Source organism: Aedes aegypti, chromosome 3, assembly GCF_002204515.2.
Source record: "Aedes aegypti strain LVP_AGWG chromosome 3, AaegL5.0 Primary Assembly, whole genome shotgun sequence".
Classification (NCBI taxonomy): Eukaryota; Metazoa; Arthropoda; class Insecta; order Diptera; family Culicidae; genus Aedes; species Aedes aegypti.
In genome coordinates this window covers 223,591,496-223,608,925 of record NC_035109.1, presented here as the reverse complement: position 1 = coordinate 223,608,925, position 17,430 = coordinate 223,591,496, and the positions used below count along the sequence as shown (strand labels likewise).

Here is a 17,430-nt window from a genome sequence, read left to right as displayed (position 1 = left end):
GGAAGAGCTCTCCGAGAATCATCTCAAAATATGTTTGAAAAATTTCTACAGATGTCCGGTTTACCCAGAGTCCGCAAAATTCTCACCAAGAGATTTTTCAAACGCAGGTATCAACCAAACATGACCTCAACAAGCTTTTTCGTTCAAAAATTTGACAAGAATTTTTCAAAAACCTTATCAGATACTCGTCTGATGCACAAATCTCTTAAGGGTCACAACTACTAACATCAGTCGGAAGTCTTATTAAACATTTTGCTGATAAGTTCAAGAATATTTCGCCAATAATTTGAATGAAAACAGTGAAAATTTTGAAATTTCTTCAATTCCGCCAAACATTTTTCGGGTAGTTCGTCAGATAACTGGTGCGAATTGCCAAGGATTTAGTCAGAAAATGTGCCAGAAATTTTCTATGAATACCCTAATCCGGAGGCAAATTGATCACTATTTTACAACTTTTTGATGTGTTATCCTTAGGAATTCAAATATTGTCAAAAAAAAAAACAACAGTGTTCCCCATGTCAGGGGCGGCTGATTGTCGTCCGAGTACCAGAGAAGGACTCTAAGCTAAACTATGTACTGTGGCCCTCCGAACATTTAGGGGCCATGGTCCTCCGGAAATCTAGGGGGTTGATATCAGGCCCTGCAAGTCGGCCGTAAAAATACATCAGCACAGGAATGACAACGAGAGAATATGGACCTGAACAATCGAAAAAGACCACAGCGACGGAAATGGATTAGCGATTGGAAACTCGGTACGTGGAACTGCAAATCTCTCAACTTTGTGAGAAGCACACGCATACTCTCCGATATACTGAAGATCCGCAGGCTCGGCATCATAGCGCTGCAGGAGGTGTGCTGGACCGGATCAACGTTTAGAGGTAACTATACCATTGTAGGACAGCCGGGGATTGGGGCTGGCGATGAGGATAGAGTAACCGATGAGGAACTTGTAGGGATTGCAAAATCCCTAAGCTTGGGGAAGGCACCAGGTCCGGACAGAGTTCCGAACCTGGCCCTCAAAGTCGCAATCTTGGAGGCTCCCGGTATGTTTAGATCTGCTATGCAGATATGCCTGGACGAGGGAGTATTTCCAGATATGTAGAAGAGGCTGAACCTGGTACTATTGCCAAATGTGGGGAAACCACCCGGTGACCCGTCAGCGTATAGACCAATATGCTTGTTTGACACGGTGGGGAAGGTGCTCGAGAAGATCTTCCTCAACAGACTGTTGAGGTACACCAAGGGTGTAAATGGTCTCTCAAGCAACCAGTTCGGCTTCCGGAAAGGGAGGTCCACCGTAGACGCTATTCTGACGGTTAAGAAAACCGCTGAGATAGCACTCCAGCGTAAGAGGAGGGGTATTCGCTACTGCGCAGTAGTGACTCTGGATGTAAGGAACGCATTTAATAGTGCCAGTTGGGCGGCTATTGCTGATGCGCTCCTGCGTCTGGGGATACCCGAGTACCTGTACAAGATTCTCGGAAGTTACTTCCAGAATCGGGTATTATTCTATGACCAGAGGTGGGTCGGAAGTGCTTTCACATAACCTCAGGAGTCCCGCAAGGTTCCATCCTGGGTCCGGTGTCATGGACGACGAGGTGTTGAGATTAAAATTTCCGGCGGGTGTGGTCATCGTTGGCTTTGCCGACGATATTACGCTGGAGGTCTACGGCGAATCGATCGAAGAAGTGGAATTGACTGCAGCCCACTCGATCGCAATTGTGGAGGAGTGGATGAGCTCCAGGAAACTGGAATTGGCTCACCACAAAACTGAGGCTGTTGTTGTCAACAACCAAAAGTCGGTGCAGCAAGCGGTGATCAGTGTAGGCGACTGCACAATCACTTCGAAGCGCTCCGTCAAATACTTGGGGGTGATGATCGACGATAAGCTTACCTTCGGTAGTCATGTCGATTATGCCTGCAAGAGAGCCTCCACAGCTATTGTGGCACTGTCCCGGATGATGTCCAATAGCTCTGCGGTGTACGCCAGTAAGCGTAAGCTTCTGGCCAGTGTCGCCTCGTCCATACTGAGGTATGGTGGCTCGGTTGGGGCACGGCTTTGAGTACCGATAGCTACCGTAGCAAGCTAGAGAGTACTTATAGGCTAATGTGCCTGAGGGTTGCGAGCGCGTACCGTACCGTGTCACACGATGCACTCTGCGTCATCACCGGTATGGTGCCTATTGGTATCCTTATCATGGAAGACATAGAGTGCTTCGAAAGGCGCGGCACAAGAGGCATACGCCGGACTGCCAGACTGGCCTCCATGGTCAAATGGCAGAGTGCGTGGGACAGTTCCACCAAGGGAGTGTGGACTCACAGGTTGATTCCGAGGTTGGATATCTGGGTCAATAGGCGCCATGGGGAATTAACATTCCACCTGACACAGGTCCTTTCGGGCCATGGTTGCTTTAGACAGTATCTTCACGTTGATAACGTTCGTGATTTAGGACTCCATCTCGACACAGCTTTGACTTTCAACATTCACTACTCGGACATCAACGCTAAAGAAAATAGGCAGCTGGGATTCATTTTTAAGATTGCTAGCGAATTTCATAACCCATTGTGTTTGAAAGCTCTATATTGCTCCCTCGTCCGGTCGATATTATAATTTAGTGATGTAGTTTGGAGTCCCTGTCAAATTATCTGGATTACTCAAATTGAGGCCATCCAGAGAAGATTCAATCACTATGCTCTACGCTCGCTACCCTGGGACGATCCTGTTGATTTGCCACCTTATGAAGACCGATATCAGCTTTTGAGCCTTGACTCTCTACAGAAGAGAAGAGCTATCAACCAAGCAGTATTTGCAGCTAAATCCTTGTTAGGAGAATTAGATGCTCCCGCATTATTGTACGAATTCGAGATATACGCTTCATCCAGGAATCTTCGCTCCAGAGCCTTTCTTAACCTGACCTGACCGACGATTGGAAAGTTCATCGCCCACCGGCTGACGAACGAGAACGGCCTACGACTGATTGAGTTTGCCGCCTCCAAGAACATGGCCATTCGTAGCACCTACTTTCAGCATAGCCTTCCGTATCAATACACCTGGAGATCACCGCAGCAGACGGAATCACAAATCGACCACGTTTCGATCGATAGACGGCACTTCTCCGATATAATCAAGGTCAGAACCTATCGAGGCACTAACGTTAACTCTGATCACTATCTAGTGATAGTCATTAACAATGTACGGTATCGACGCCGCCTCGGTATATCCTAGCGTGAATGGCCCAACCGAACGTCGCCACATTATACGCCGGAAGAGGGCGAGCTTAACGAAGCCGTTCTTGAGGTCTGCTGGAGCAACATAAAAGCTCAACAAAGCAGCTGAGAGCATCGTCGGGTACGTGGAAAGGGGGACATGTAACGATTGGTTCGACGAAGAATGCAGGCAGGTTTTGGAGGAGAAGGATGCAGCGCGGGCTGCAATGCTGCAGCAAGGAACGCGACAAAACGTGGAGCGATATAAAAGGAAAGCAGCAAACCCAGTGAACCACGTATCGTATAAGAATGTGCATCCAAAATCACATATTCGTGCGTCAAAAATCAAAATCGCACAACATGCCAAATAAGGCGTTATCAATGTCAACACAAGTTGTATATAAATCCCCAATGCGATTAATAAACGACAATCTATGTTGACAGCAAAACATGTCGTATATAGTGCAACTTAGAATCGCGTGAAGTTGTATAAACTGACAGATCATATATCAATCTAGAAAGCATCATATGAAATCGCAATAACTTAGCAAAAATTTTCACCCAAACTTGGTATCTGCTGACGATGGGTCTCAAAGAACAACAAAGCAAATGTCGCTGTGCATGGAACATGCATTAATATTGGCATATAATCACTCTTCAGATATAAAACCCCTAATGGTACAGTGGTAAGGTGTCCGATTCCAAATCCAAAGATCCCGTGTTCTCGAGGCTTGTTGAGAACTTTTTTTTTTTTATTTTCATCCAAATTTTATGGCATCGTATATCTGATCGAAGAAAGTCTGAAAAAGTCGTGCCAAGTACGTATATAGCCTCCACTTTAGTAGGTATATAGCCTTTTCATGCATTCTATACGATTGAATTGATTCATATAGAATGATGTATAACAAAAGTTATACCAACCAAAATGTTGACTGGGAACCCGCATATTCCGGGGCAACAAGCGTCGCCTGGAAATAGCGGAATGTGAAGAAATGGAGAAGCTGCATCGTTCCATACGCGTAAGTTCTACGAGAATCTTAACGCATCCCGATCAGTGCGAAATGTGTAGGGATAAGGAAGGAAGCATCTTGACGGACGGACGTGAAGTGATTGAAAGGTGTAAGCAATACTACGGTGAACACCTGAATGGAACGGAGAACACAGGCGCATAGGGTCACGACAGCGGAGGAAGTGACTACGTCAGCACGGCGGATGAAAGAAACCAACCTGTCCCCACATTAAGGGAAGTTAAGGATGCCATCATCCAGCTCAAGAACAATAAGGTCTCTGGTAAGGATGACATTGGAGCAGAACTCATCACAATGGGCCCGGAGAGGTTGGCCGCTTGTCTGCACCGGCTGAGTCATATGCCCCATCTACAAGAAGGACGACAAACTGGAATGTGAAAACTATCGTGCGATCACTATCCTAAATGCCGCCTACAAAATGCTATCCCATATTATCTTCCGTTGTCTATCACCAATAGCAAATAAGTTTGTGGGAAGCTATCATGCTGGTTTCATCAACGGCTGCTCGACGACGGACTAAATCGTCACTGTACGGCAAATCCTCCAGAAATGCCGTGAATATTAAGTTCCAACGCAACACCTGTTCATCGATTTTAAAGCGGCTTATGATAGCATCGGCCACGAAGAGCTATGAAAAATTATGGGCGAGTACAGCTTTTCCGGTAAGCTCACAAGACTAATAAAAGCAATGATGGACGGTGGGCAGAGTAGCGAGAAGATTTCAGGCGATCATTCCAGTTCGTTCGAATCCCGCCGGGGATTTCGACAGGGTGATGGACTTTCGTGCCTGCTGTTCAACATCACGCTAGAAGATGTCATGCGGAGAGCCGGGTTCAATAACCGAGGTACGATTCCACAAGATCTAGCCAATTTGTTTGCTTCGCAGATGATATGGATATTGTCGGCAGAACATTTGAAACGGTGGCAGACCTGTACACCCGCCTAAAACGTGAAGCGACAAAAGTCGGCCTAGTGGTGAATGCGTCTAAAACAAACTACATGCTAGTGTTACGATAGTCTGAGGTCCTTCAATCTTAAGTCATAAAACTGCAGCGAGGTTAAAAAGTAACTTAGAATTAATCTTTCCTATTGCAAGAATTAAACACTAAATCACTATATTGACGCATAGAACAATTTCTTCGAATAAATGACTCAATAATCGTTGTTCCACTGAGAATGAATGAACAACCCACAAAGCCAGCACAGCAGTTGATTAACAATATATCTTTCATTATTTTTTATCGTTGCAGATCAGTTTCAGGAGGCAGTTGAACAAGAGCGTACCCAACAGAGCACATCTAGCATCTCTCAACTCAACTCTACTCAATCAAACTTTCTACCAAAAAAGCCAAATGCGTTCGAACAGTCGTTGGTCTCGAGAAGCCTCAGATAGAGCACGGTTCACAACGATATAGAATATACCTACATTTATTATAAGTGCAAAGTGAAAACCACCCACAGAAGCAGATCGTCCTCAGTCAGAACCGGTCTTACTTAGTGCATTGTTCGAGCTGGACGAGAGCGAAAAAGTGCACCATCGAGAACAGAACCGCTTCCCCAGTAGAAGCTCTCGCTCTCCAGCATGACGAAAGACGTGGAATTTCAAGATGTGGTCTACACGGTCAATGTCCGGAAGAGCATCAGTAAGTACACTGCTACGGTGGATTCTGGTTTGTTGTTCTTAACAACCGGCCTGCCGCGCATTTGTGTCGATAATTTGCGTCATTAAAACTGGCCGGTCTCTTACTTGTACAGTCAACTCTCTCTGCCTTGATATCGAGTTATAGAATCATAGTAAAAGTTGATTTTTATGGCTACTCAAATGATCCCTGGAAACACCAGTTGCACTGATTATGTGTCCTATAACTCGATACCTCCCCAACACGATGATCCCATCAATATCGAGTTATGGAGGGTTGACTGTAATTTCAATTGAATTATTGATCTGTCCGCATCTCGCAACTTTAAGAACAAGGGGAACACCTTAACTACTATCTTATAAGCTTATACCCAGAGAAGTCAGTTCATTGATTATTGAGGTAGAGTTTTCTTTTCTGCATAATTTAGAAAGAATGCGACCGTTTTAATTGAATGTTTGAATTTCAATGAATAGGAGGAAGTGAAATGTTCTTAAGCATATTCTATTAGAGTGGTTCAAAAAATCGTTTTTGGTCCACTCCACTCATTCAATTCTAGATCAAATTCTGAGTGTCCTCCCAAAATTTGAGCTCATTCGGATGAAAACTGAGACTGCACAAGTCTGTTAAAGTTTATATGGGAATTACTATGGGAAAAGCAAGCAATTCATTCAATCGGTCATAGTGCTTGTCCATGTGCTCTTGGGGATTAGAACTATCTTGATACTGTGAGATAAAATAATCAGCTATAATTTTGCCGAAGACCGTTTTGAAATCGGACATCCCAGTAATTCTTCTCCTTCTTTCTGGCGTTACTTCCCCTGGGACAGAGCCTGCTTCTCAGCTTAGTGTTCTTATGAGCACTTCTACAGTTATTAACTGAGAGCTTACTTTGCCAATGACCATTTTTGCATGTGTATATCGTGTGGCAGGTACGAAGATACTATATGCCCTGGGAAGTCGAGAAAATTTCCAGGATGTCTGGATGTCTGTGTCTGGATATAAATCAATAACTATTTACTGAGGCGTCCGATTTGAAAACAGCCTTCGGCAAAGTTGCAGCTGATGGATGTATCTCACAGTATCAACGTAGCTCTAATCCTCAAGAGCATATGGGCAAACAATATGACCGATTGAATGAATTGGTTGCTTTTCTCATAGTAACTCCCATATAAACTTTAAAGGGCTTGTGCAGTCTCAGTTTTCATCCAAATGAGCTCAAATTTTGGGAGGACACTCAGAATTTGATCAAGAATCGAATTAGTGGTGTGGAGCAAAAACGATTTTTTTAACCCCACTCTAATATTCTGTAGACATTTTATAAACAGTAAACCAGTATTGAAAAGATCATCGTCTTGAACACATAATCAGTGTAATTGCGGTTCCAGGGACCATCTAGGCAGCCATGAAAATCAACTTTTACTATGATTCCATAACTCGATATCGAGATATGAAATATCAAGTTAGAGAGACAGTTGACCACATTCTTTTAGTCTGAGTTCTAGACATTCTTTAAATATTGTATTCCATTTTACAATTCAAAATTTCATGTCAAACACTATTGGATGCTTTTTCTATGCCCGAAGATGTCCATCATAATCGCCGATTTGTGTCCCTACTCAAGTTTTCAAAGGTACTTAACTTATCGTGAGATTTTATCATATCACGACTGCCTGAGTTTTTATCTATCACATGTGAATGATAACTATGTAGACTTCCGAAAATTTTGGAATTGAAAATATTTTAGTGATGCACTACAAATTGTTGGCCTGCCCAACGATGTTGAATCTGAGATTTACCCTCCAAAACACACTGGGTAGCCTGTTAGTGAAGCAAATCAATAAATTAATAAATTCAAGATCTCGATCGCTGACGGTATAATTCATTGCATCTATGCAGGGTTCTGAATTTTCGTATCAATGATGCGAAATCTACGATTTTTCGCACGTAAGGAGAATGCTTTTTTCGCTTCCTCACGTGAACATCTTTTATCGCTCACACTAATTTTCCCTGGAGCTACGATGGTGGATAACCGAAAATCACTCCACTCTGTGGATAATTTGATTTTCACTCCATCATATTTTCGCTCACCAACTGCTCCGGAGAATTATCACTATGTGGATAAACAAAAACTAGTGTCGGCTACGGGATTCGAACCTAGAACATTGCTAAAAACAACCGCGATGCGTGCACTCTAACCATGCAACCACACCAACTTGACGAAAGGAGTGGTTAATTTGGTGCATAAAAGCAACTGCTGCTCGTGGCGATGGGTACAGGAAAAATTCTCCATGGATCGGAGAAAGAGAAAACAAACTTCTCACAGCTGCGGAAATGTGCAATTATCTATTTTCGCTTTGTTTTGTGGACGGATAAAATCGCAAGGCAGCTGATCGCTGAAAATTGCTGTGAGGGATAAATCCATTATCGTGAGAGTGAGTGAGAATTCGGAAGCCTGCATCTATGGGTTGTTCCGAGCACTGTTCTCTCTCAACCATAACGATCGGCTGCTCGAACTGGCTTTTGTTAATGATCCAGACAATGCAGGGGTTATTGAGCCTGCAGTGCTTGTTTTGCACACCATAAGAAGTCGTTTTATTTAATATTCTTCCTGCCGGCACTGCAAGCCAATCAACATGACGGTTCCTTACAGTTTTAGTTCCGGCAGTAAGACGTGAGATATTTTGTAGACATTTGTCTAATGCTCACTGGAATGCAACCACAAAAGATTTGTTGACGATGCTATTTTATGACAGCATCTACAAATCATTCCATGAACTGAAAGCTTAAAAAAAATGGCTTGTCGTAGAAAACAATAGTAACAGAGAGCGATAAGTGAGGGATTCTCTCAATTTTCTCAGGATTCAATCCCTGTTCCTAATATAAGTAAATATTCTTGACACGCTTCATTATCAGTAACATAGCATGATTCTAACACCGTTACCCTAATATTTCTGAGAAAAAAAAAACTGGTAGAGGAACTTACGTTTCCATTGTTTTGGGTTTTAAATATGTCACTTAAAGCTGGAGATTTTCCAAAAATATGGAAAACTTCTTTTCTTGTACCGTTAAACTTTGATATTTTTAGATAAAATCTTATTATCTCTGTTTTCCGTTTCGAAGATTCAAATTTTATATTTTTAAAACAACTACTGGTTTTCATTTCTTGGTAAGCGATTACAGTTGAAAGATTGCATGACGATTCATTTTGAATGCACCTATTATTTTTCATATATTCAAAAGTCGATTTTAGGATTTGGGATAACTTTGAAAATAGGTATGTAAACGTATGCAAATCCCCAATCAAACTACTGTTTGCAATGATTGCGGTTGAAGCGGGATTGGAGAATGTTAGTAGAGAAGGTGAACTATATTTAATGCGGCTCCATCCCATTACCCCTAACGCCACTACGCCGAATGAGCCATTGACCTGAATAGTTCAGAGTACAGCGCGGTATTTATTGTAGGCAATGAAATAGGCCGGCTGGTAAACATGCGTAAAATACGATATCAATTTTCCTTCCCATCCACATATTAATCTTTCTTTTGATATAATCTTTTGGCATATATTTCCTCCCTATGATTTTCATCAGAGACTTTACTCTCTTTTGAATATAGGCGGATATATTGATTCTGGTACAGTGGCTAATGGCATCATAATTGGAAGCATTTCATCTCCAATATTCCCTTCTTTCAAAAATAGGCTGTTCTTTCGAGTTATTGCTGGAAGAGCTAGCTAATAATATTTCGAAAGACACCGTTAATTCTAATGAAAAACAGAACATTTCCAAAAAGTTATGCTGCCTTAAGGGTAAAAGGTTGAAGATATAAGTTCCTTTTTTTTCTCCAGTGATGCTTAAGATGCTACCATTTTGATATTTTTAAAATTTCTTTTAGTATTCTTCTTGTTAGGTTTATGTTGTAAAATGAAGGTCTCTTACTGCTCACCAGTTTTCTTCCAATACAGTTTTTTGATCCCTAAGAGTTCATTTTCTGTTGTAGCTGTGATAGCAATTAAGCTAAATTCCACATTTTATTTATTTACTTGGTGTTACATCAATCAGCTTGATAAAATCTCGTTACCGATGTTATGCCAATTTACTCTGTCCATGGTTGTGTCCCTCCAACTTCGATTTTGCCCCACGCTCTCAAGATCTTGTTGTACCTGATCAAGGCAACTTGCTCGCTGTGCTCCCCGCCTTTCTGTACCAACCGGATTAGACGCGAACACCATCTTTGCAGGGTTGTTGTCCGGTAGTCTTGCAACACGCCCTACCCGAGGCACTCTTCCGGATTTCGCCACCTTCTGGAAACAGGGTTCGCCGTAAAGCTTAGCGAGCTCGTGGATCATTCTCCTCCGCAACACACCGTTTTCCTGCACACCACCAAAGATGGTCCTAAGCACCCAGCGTTCGAACACTTCAAGTGCTTGCAGGTCCATAGAAGACCACCGGTATTATTAGCGTTTTGTACATGATACATTTGGTGCGGGGGTGAATTTTTTTCGACCGCAGTTTCTTCTAGAGCCCATAGTAGGTGCGACTTCCACTGATGATGCGTCTCCGTATTTCACGACTAACGTTGTTGTCACCCGTTAACAAGGATCCGAGGTAGGTTCCCGTCTATCGTAACACTGCTTCCTAGGCGGGCTCTGTCGTGCTTGGTTCCGCCTATCAGCATGTACTTTGTTTTGAACGCATTCACCACCAAGCCGACTTTTGCCTCTTCACGTTTCAGGCGGGTGTTCAGGTTTGCCACCGTTCAAAATGTTCTGCCGACAATATCCATATCATTCGCAAAGCATTCGCAAGGTTGGATCTTGTGGAAATCGTACCTCGGTTATTGAACCCGACTCTCCGCATGACACCTTCTAGCGCGATGTTGAACAGCAGGCACGGAAGTCCATCACCCTGTCCAAGTTCCCGGCGGGATTCGAACGAACTGGAATGTTCGCCCGAAATCTTCACGCTGTTCTGCACAACGTCCATTGTTGCTCTTATTAGTCTTGTGAGCTTTCTGGGAAAGCTGTACTCGTCCAAGATTTTCCATAGCATTCCAGTTTGTCGCCCTTCTTGTAGTTGGGGCATATGACCCCTTGTTTCCACTCTTTCGGCAGCTGTTCCGTTTCCCAGATTCTGACAATCAGCTGGTGCAGATAGGCGGCCAACCTCTCCGGGCCCATTTTGATTAGTTCAGCTCTAATACCATCCTTACCAGCGGCATTGTTGTTCTTGAGCTGATTGATGACATCCTTAACTTCCCTCAATGTGGGAACAGGTTGATTTCCTTCATCAACCGTGCTGACGTAATCACTTCCTCCGCTGTCATAACCCTTTGCGCCTGTAAACTCTTCCTGGCCAACCTGAGCGTTCAAATCTCCTATGATGATCTTGACGTCGTGGATTGGGCAGCGGTCGTACTCACGTTCGTGCTGCGTGTAAAATGCATCCTTGTCATCATCAGTGTTTCCGAAGTGAAGGCCATGCACGTTTATGATGCTGAAGTTGAAGAACCGGTATTTGATACTCAACTTGCATATTTTTTCGTTGATTGGCCTCCACCCGATCATGCGCCTTTGCATATCGCTCATCACTATAAAAGCTATTTCCAGCTCTCATGTGTTGCCGCAGCTCTGGTAGATGGTTAGGTTATCTCTAAACGTTCGCACCATTGCTCCTGTCCAGCACACCTCCTGCAGCGCTATGATTCCGGAACTGCGGACCTTCAGTACATCGGAAAGTATGCGTGTGTTCCCGATAAAGTTGAGAGATTTTTACCGAGTTTCGAATCGCTAGTCCATTTCCGTCGCTGGGATCTTTGCCGATTGTTCTGGTCCGTATTCTCTCGTTGACATTCCTGTTCTGAAGTTTTTTACGGCTGGCTTGGACGGTCTGACACCAACCCCCTAGCCTTCCGGAGGGCCATCGTACACAGTTTAGCTTAGAGTCCTTCTCTGGCACTCGGAAGATGATCAGTTTGCAGAAGCAAATCCCCCAATGTTCCCACCGGGGTTGGATACCCGATCTTCCCTAAGGTTGGTCGTACCCCTGCCAATACAACGAGGAGGTAGCGAAAGGAGTTGCTGGGCAAGAGGCTAAGGACCACACGAAGGGGTCTATTTTATTCCTACAGGTACGCGAGGTACAAATGGTACGCCATGCCCAGCAATTTTCCGTGCCATACCTCGAATAAAGTTTTGATCAAATTTTTCGCCGTTAATTTTCCCAAGTTTGCGCAGATCTAGTTAGACGCTCTTACGCGATAATTGGAACTAAATTTTGTACAGTTGTTTGAAACATCAAATGGAATCAAATTTGAATTTGATCTGGTTGGATTCATTCAATTTGAGTGTTTCCATGCACACTGACAAAAAATCTTTTGCAATTTTGTAGAAGACCACTTAAGGGTATCAGAATTTATATCGGAATGCATTCATTATTATTTTACAATTTCTGAAAGATTGTTGTGTTATGATTCATTACGCAACTCAAAACAGTTGCGTAATGAGAGAGCGTTGAATGATGAATCATTACATCACTGGTTTCAGTTGCGTAATGACTATTTCCGCACTACATACATCAGTGCAGGAAAGCAGGCCGTTTCATGACAGATTGGCGTGATCAAAAACAGCCTATTACGATGAGAAATTGCAAAAAAAATCTTATGATTTTACGTCTGTTGGATGCACATGAAAGAAGCGAGGCAAATGACGTAAATTTGTGCCACATTTCAACTTCAATAGCGCCTGATTCGGGAAATGCCGATCATAGTAACATCGTTTTCGTGTCATTCAACATGTAAAACTGCTTTTTTTTTGTTCGATGCATCTTCAAGAACATAATTTTGTATCGTTCAATCATTTACATCAAGTGCCATTCAGTCATACTTCGGATCACATCCAGAGTAATTTTCATTGTTTTTTAAAAGTCTGGATTACCCGCCATTACATTATATTCTAACTCTCTTTATGGACAACACTCGCAATTGTTTTGTTTTGTAGTACTATTGTCTTTATTTACTTACAAGTTACATAAGTGATTGACCTTTTCTTCCTTATTTTCTGTTGCATCGTTACAGTTAGCGAAAGCCGAAAACAGACAATACTGAAAGGCGTGAGTGGCGTTTTCCGGCATGGTCAATTATCAGCAATCATGGGGCCCTCCGGGGCCGGAAAAAGCAGTTTACTAAACGCGATCTCAGGCTACCGGTAAGTACAATGCGCAGTGGACGAAGCAAATATAGTACACATGGTCCGTGGATAATTGAAATTTGGTTTGTTTGTCTACACGTGAACTAATGAAAAAGGTTCTTATTGAAAAGCACATGCGGTGGGATGCCGACCCGACCAGAACCACATAACAAGATGATAACACATTCCTATCAGCAGCAGTTAAAAATAACAGAATTTGTTATAATTGTGTTATAAAAATGGCTTTGTTCTCAACTTGTTATATTTTCAGTAACAAATTTATAACAACATTTGTTATATTTTTTATTTATGTATCACATTCAGTAATAATTTTGTTAAAATTATAATAGGATTTGTTATATTTTAGTTTTGTTTGGTGAAAATTTTGTTAGAATTTTTGTTATTTTAACTACTAACGGTACATGTTTTATAACAACTGGTGATATAAAAAAATCATATCAGGGGAACACATTCTGTTATAGTCTTGTTTCTTCCGTCTGGTCGGGGAACGTTATGAATTAAAAAGCTATATGTACGGACATTAAGATTAGGGTAAAGGTTTAATACATGCACATTCAAAATGAATCCTATGCTCAATAAACTTATGGCTGAATTCTTACAACCCATTCCTTTTTAATAATTTTGGAATTATTTCAAACCACTTCAAACGCTTTCAGGCACAAAATCCTTAGAAAAAACATTTTTTATGGAAAACATAAAAAAAAATGATGAAATTGTTTTCATCGATTCAATTTTTCTGGTTTCTGTGACAAAACAGATTAGTCATCATCATATATCCGATGACCGTGTCACCGACCCTTCCTTTATCGCTGAAATTCTAGTCACGCATGGGCATTAGTGTTAATAGCATTACTACCAGCTTTGATATGGATGCGATGTATTCCAGGCCAGCAAAGGTTAATGTGATACATACAACTAAAAGTACAGGAAAAATACACCATTTTATGGGCTACCGGTTAGTCAATGGTGTGACGTGTGACACTGCTAGATGTGCACAGGTAATGCACTTTTTGCCATTGAATAGGCTTGTACCGCTACTGCATGTCATATGTATGTCCGACTTACTAGCGAACAAAGTTTATCATGGCTGCACTTACGGCACAAAATCGTGATGAAACTTCCAATGCATCGCATGCTAAGTTGGATGAATCAGACCTAGGGTTGATAATCATAATCGTGACGACACTGGCAAACTGGGAACTGCAGAACAGTGTCAGCAAACGGCTAGATTGGGACCATTTCAGGTGCCTGCTCATACCATGTATTGCTATATGTACGTACTACATATATCAATATCTGAAGTGTTCAATTCGATCGAAGTATGACACTTGTTCATAAATGATTGAAGATTTGACTGAGAAATCTTTGTGACATTCGGTAAGTCACGAATTGATATTGATCACTTTAATTAAGCGGTTATATAAGTAAAGTAAAATGCATATGGAAGTGTGATTTAAACCAGGAAAATAGGGATTTATTCCACACTCTTTCCCATTAGCACCATTAGAACCATTTTTCAGTATTCATTGATTGAAATTTTGATTGTCTGTGCCTTGGAGTCTTATTGAAATTGCTATAACTTCGTGAAATTCAAACGTATTTCCGTTTTTTTTTGCCGTTTTGGAAAGCAAATTTAATTGAAATTTAATTTAACATAAAAGAAAATTCCAAAGGGAACTGGTTCATTGCGGGGAGTAATCATTGGCGTAGCTAGGATTTTTTTTCTGGAGGGGGCCTAGGGGGGGGGGGTGTAGTATTTGTTTTACAGAAGTAGTGTCGGTCGCAATAATCACGATTTTTACAAATTTCGTAGTTTTTACAGATTTGTATCGATTTCATTAATTTATTATTTTGTCTCACTTCCCTGGGCATGTAGTACAATCGTACCTGTCACACGATATACTTTGGCAAAGCAAGCTTTCTATGAATAACTGTGGAAGTGCCCATAAGAACACTAAGCTGAGAAGCAGGCTCTGTTCCAGTGATGACGTTAATGTCAAGAAGAAAAAGACGAATGAAGTGCTTTCCCAGATCATCTTCTGCCGTCTATCGCCACTAACAATCAGATTTGGGAGAAGCTATCAAGCCGGTTTCGTGGACGGGCTATCGACAACAGACTAAATCTTTATGTTGCGACAGATCCTTCAAAAGTGTCGCGAATATCAAGTCCCTTCGCATCACCTACACATTGATTTCGAAGCGGCCTATGATAACATCGACCGCAAAAAGCTATGGCAAATTATGGACGAGAATGGTTTTCACGGGAAACTAACTAGACTGTTGTGTGAAGATATCGGCTGCATTATCCGACTCGTTCGAAACACGCAAAGGACTTCGACAAGGTGATGGTCTTTCCTGTCTCCTGTTCAATATTAAGCTAGAAGGTGTTATAAAACGGGCGGACTACAACATGCGGGGCACGATCTTCAATAAATCCAGCCTGACGACGCGGACATTGTCGGAAAAACGGTCCAGATGGTTGCTGAGCAGCATACCAGACTAAAATGTGAAGCAGAACGAGTTGAATGGAAGGTGAATACGTCGAAGACGAAATATCCGCTGGCTGCAAGAACCAAGCGCGATAGAGTTCGTATTGACAGACGCGTTGTGATCGACGGATATGAGTTCGAGGTGGTGGACGAATTTGTCTACCCCGGATCATTGGCAACATCGAATAACAACTGCAGCAGAAAAATTCGAAAACTTATCATTGCCGGAAGTACGGACTCCACAAGACAGCGGTCTGGTAAACTTCACCTCCGTTCTAAGTGTACCACATACAATACGCTGATAAGACCGGTAGTCCTCTACGGGTATGAGACGTGGACAATGCTCGAGGAGGACCTGCAAGCGCTAGGAATTTTTGAACGACTTGTGCTTAAGACGATCTTTGGCGGAGTTTATGAGAACGGCGTATGGAGGAGAACAATGAACCACGAGCTTGCGCAACTCTACGGTGAACCCAGTATCCAAAAAGTCGTCAAAGCTGGACGGGTACGATGAGCGGGGCACGTTGTGAGAATGCCGGACAACAATCCCACAAAAATGGTGTTCACCTGGAATCCGGCCGATACTAGAATAAAAGGAGCGTAACAAACTAGGTGGTTTGACTAAGTGGAGCAGGATCTTGGAAGTAAGAGAAACTGGAAGCTAACAGTCATGGACATAGTTTTTTGGCGTAACATTATGGCACAAGTCATGTATTGAAGGACGTAACAACATCAGAAGACATCAAAAGCTATCAAGTAATATGTTTTGATATGCTTCCACTTTCTAGAAATTGCTTCTTGAACTTCTGATGATGTTTGCTCTTTACTGGTATTAACCAAGTATTCTAGTGTATCACACTTTGGGAACATGTAATCAGATGCCATAGTGTGTTCTAGTGAGACGAGATTGAGAAGCCAATGTTTGTTTTAGTGAGACTCGAGCTCACGACTCCGTGTATGCTAGACAGGCGCTTTAACCAAATGAGCTTCAGAATACCTCATGATTCTGTGTATCCATATATCTTTCAGCATATATGCTAGTCCATGGGCGTAGCCAGGATTTCCGTCAGAAGAGGGGAGGAGGGTCAAGCGAGTTCATTCACGAATTCACGTTAAAACGATCATTATACACAACCTCTTAATCTTTTTTTGAAATGTCAAACTATACAAAACATCCATCTTTCTTTTTCATTAACAGTGCGTGCAGTCCAAAAAAAAATAGTAGTGGTTGGTCCATCCATTGTGTCGCTTACCCCTGTGTACTTGTGTCGCTTACTCGCTTACTTAAGGGGAAGAGCGATGCAATAAAGATCAATCGTGTCCGGTTCACGCAGTGCGAACAAAAAAGTTACGTGATCGTGTCGCTTGCTCCAGCGGGAGCGAGTGATTAGACCGTAAGTACCGTTTTGTCTCAAATTCCGAACAGATTTGGTTGGTTTGGGGATTTGGTTGAAATGTTTCGCTGAAATATGTTACCAAACAACACGGAAATGGCAGTCTATTGCAATTAAATTTTTGACGTCTCCATATAATATATATAATTTATAATGCGGGAGAAGTGATGATTCTCTAGTTTGAGACCAGTAGAACCAGCTCAGATAAATTTATTTGCGAAATTATTCATTTGAATACGATTTATTCGTGCTGTTCGGAATTTGAATCAAGGTGTTCGGAATATGAGACAGAATGAACGCAGTGTTCGGAATTTGAATCAAAATGTTGTTTCATACTTTTACGTAGAAACAATACTAAAACTAATCAAATTAAGATTATTATCGGTACACCCAACAGCCAACAGTTAGACTTTGCGAAGAAATTAAAATTTACACAAATATCAGCTAATTTATGCTAATCAGATG

At 42.1% G+C, this 17,430-nt stretch overlaps 1 protein-coding gene across 1 annotated transcript in view; it reads left to right on the top strand.

Annotated features, from left to right (window-relative positions):
• LOC5575487 (ATP-binding cassette sub-family G member 4) overlaps window positions 1–17,430 on the top strand; it is a 144,092-nt gene that overhangs the window by 80,153 nt on the left and 46,509 nt on the right. Inside the window, exons 2-3 of the mRNA XM_021853659.1 lie at window positions 5,486–5,878; window positions 12,950–13,079. Of these exons, the coding sequence (XP_021709351.1) occupies window positions 5,818–5,878; window positions 12,950–13,079 (191 nt within the window). The 5' untranslated portion in view covers window positions 5,486–5,817. The remainder of the gene's footprint in view (window positions 1–5,485; window positions 5,879–12,949; window positions 13,080–17,430) is intronic.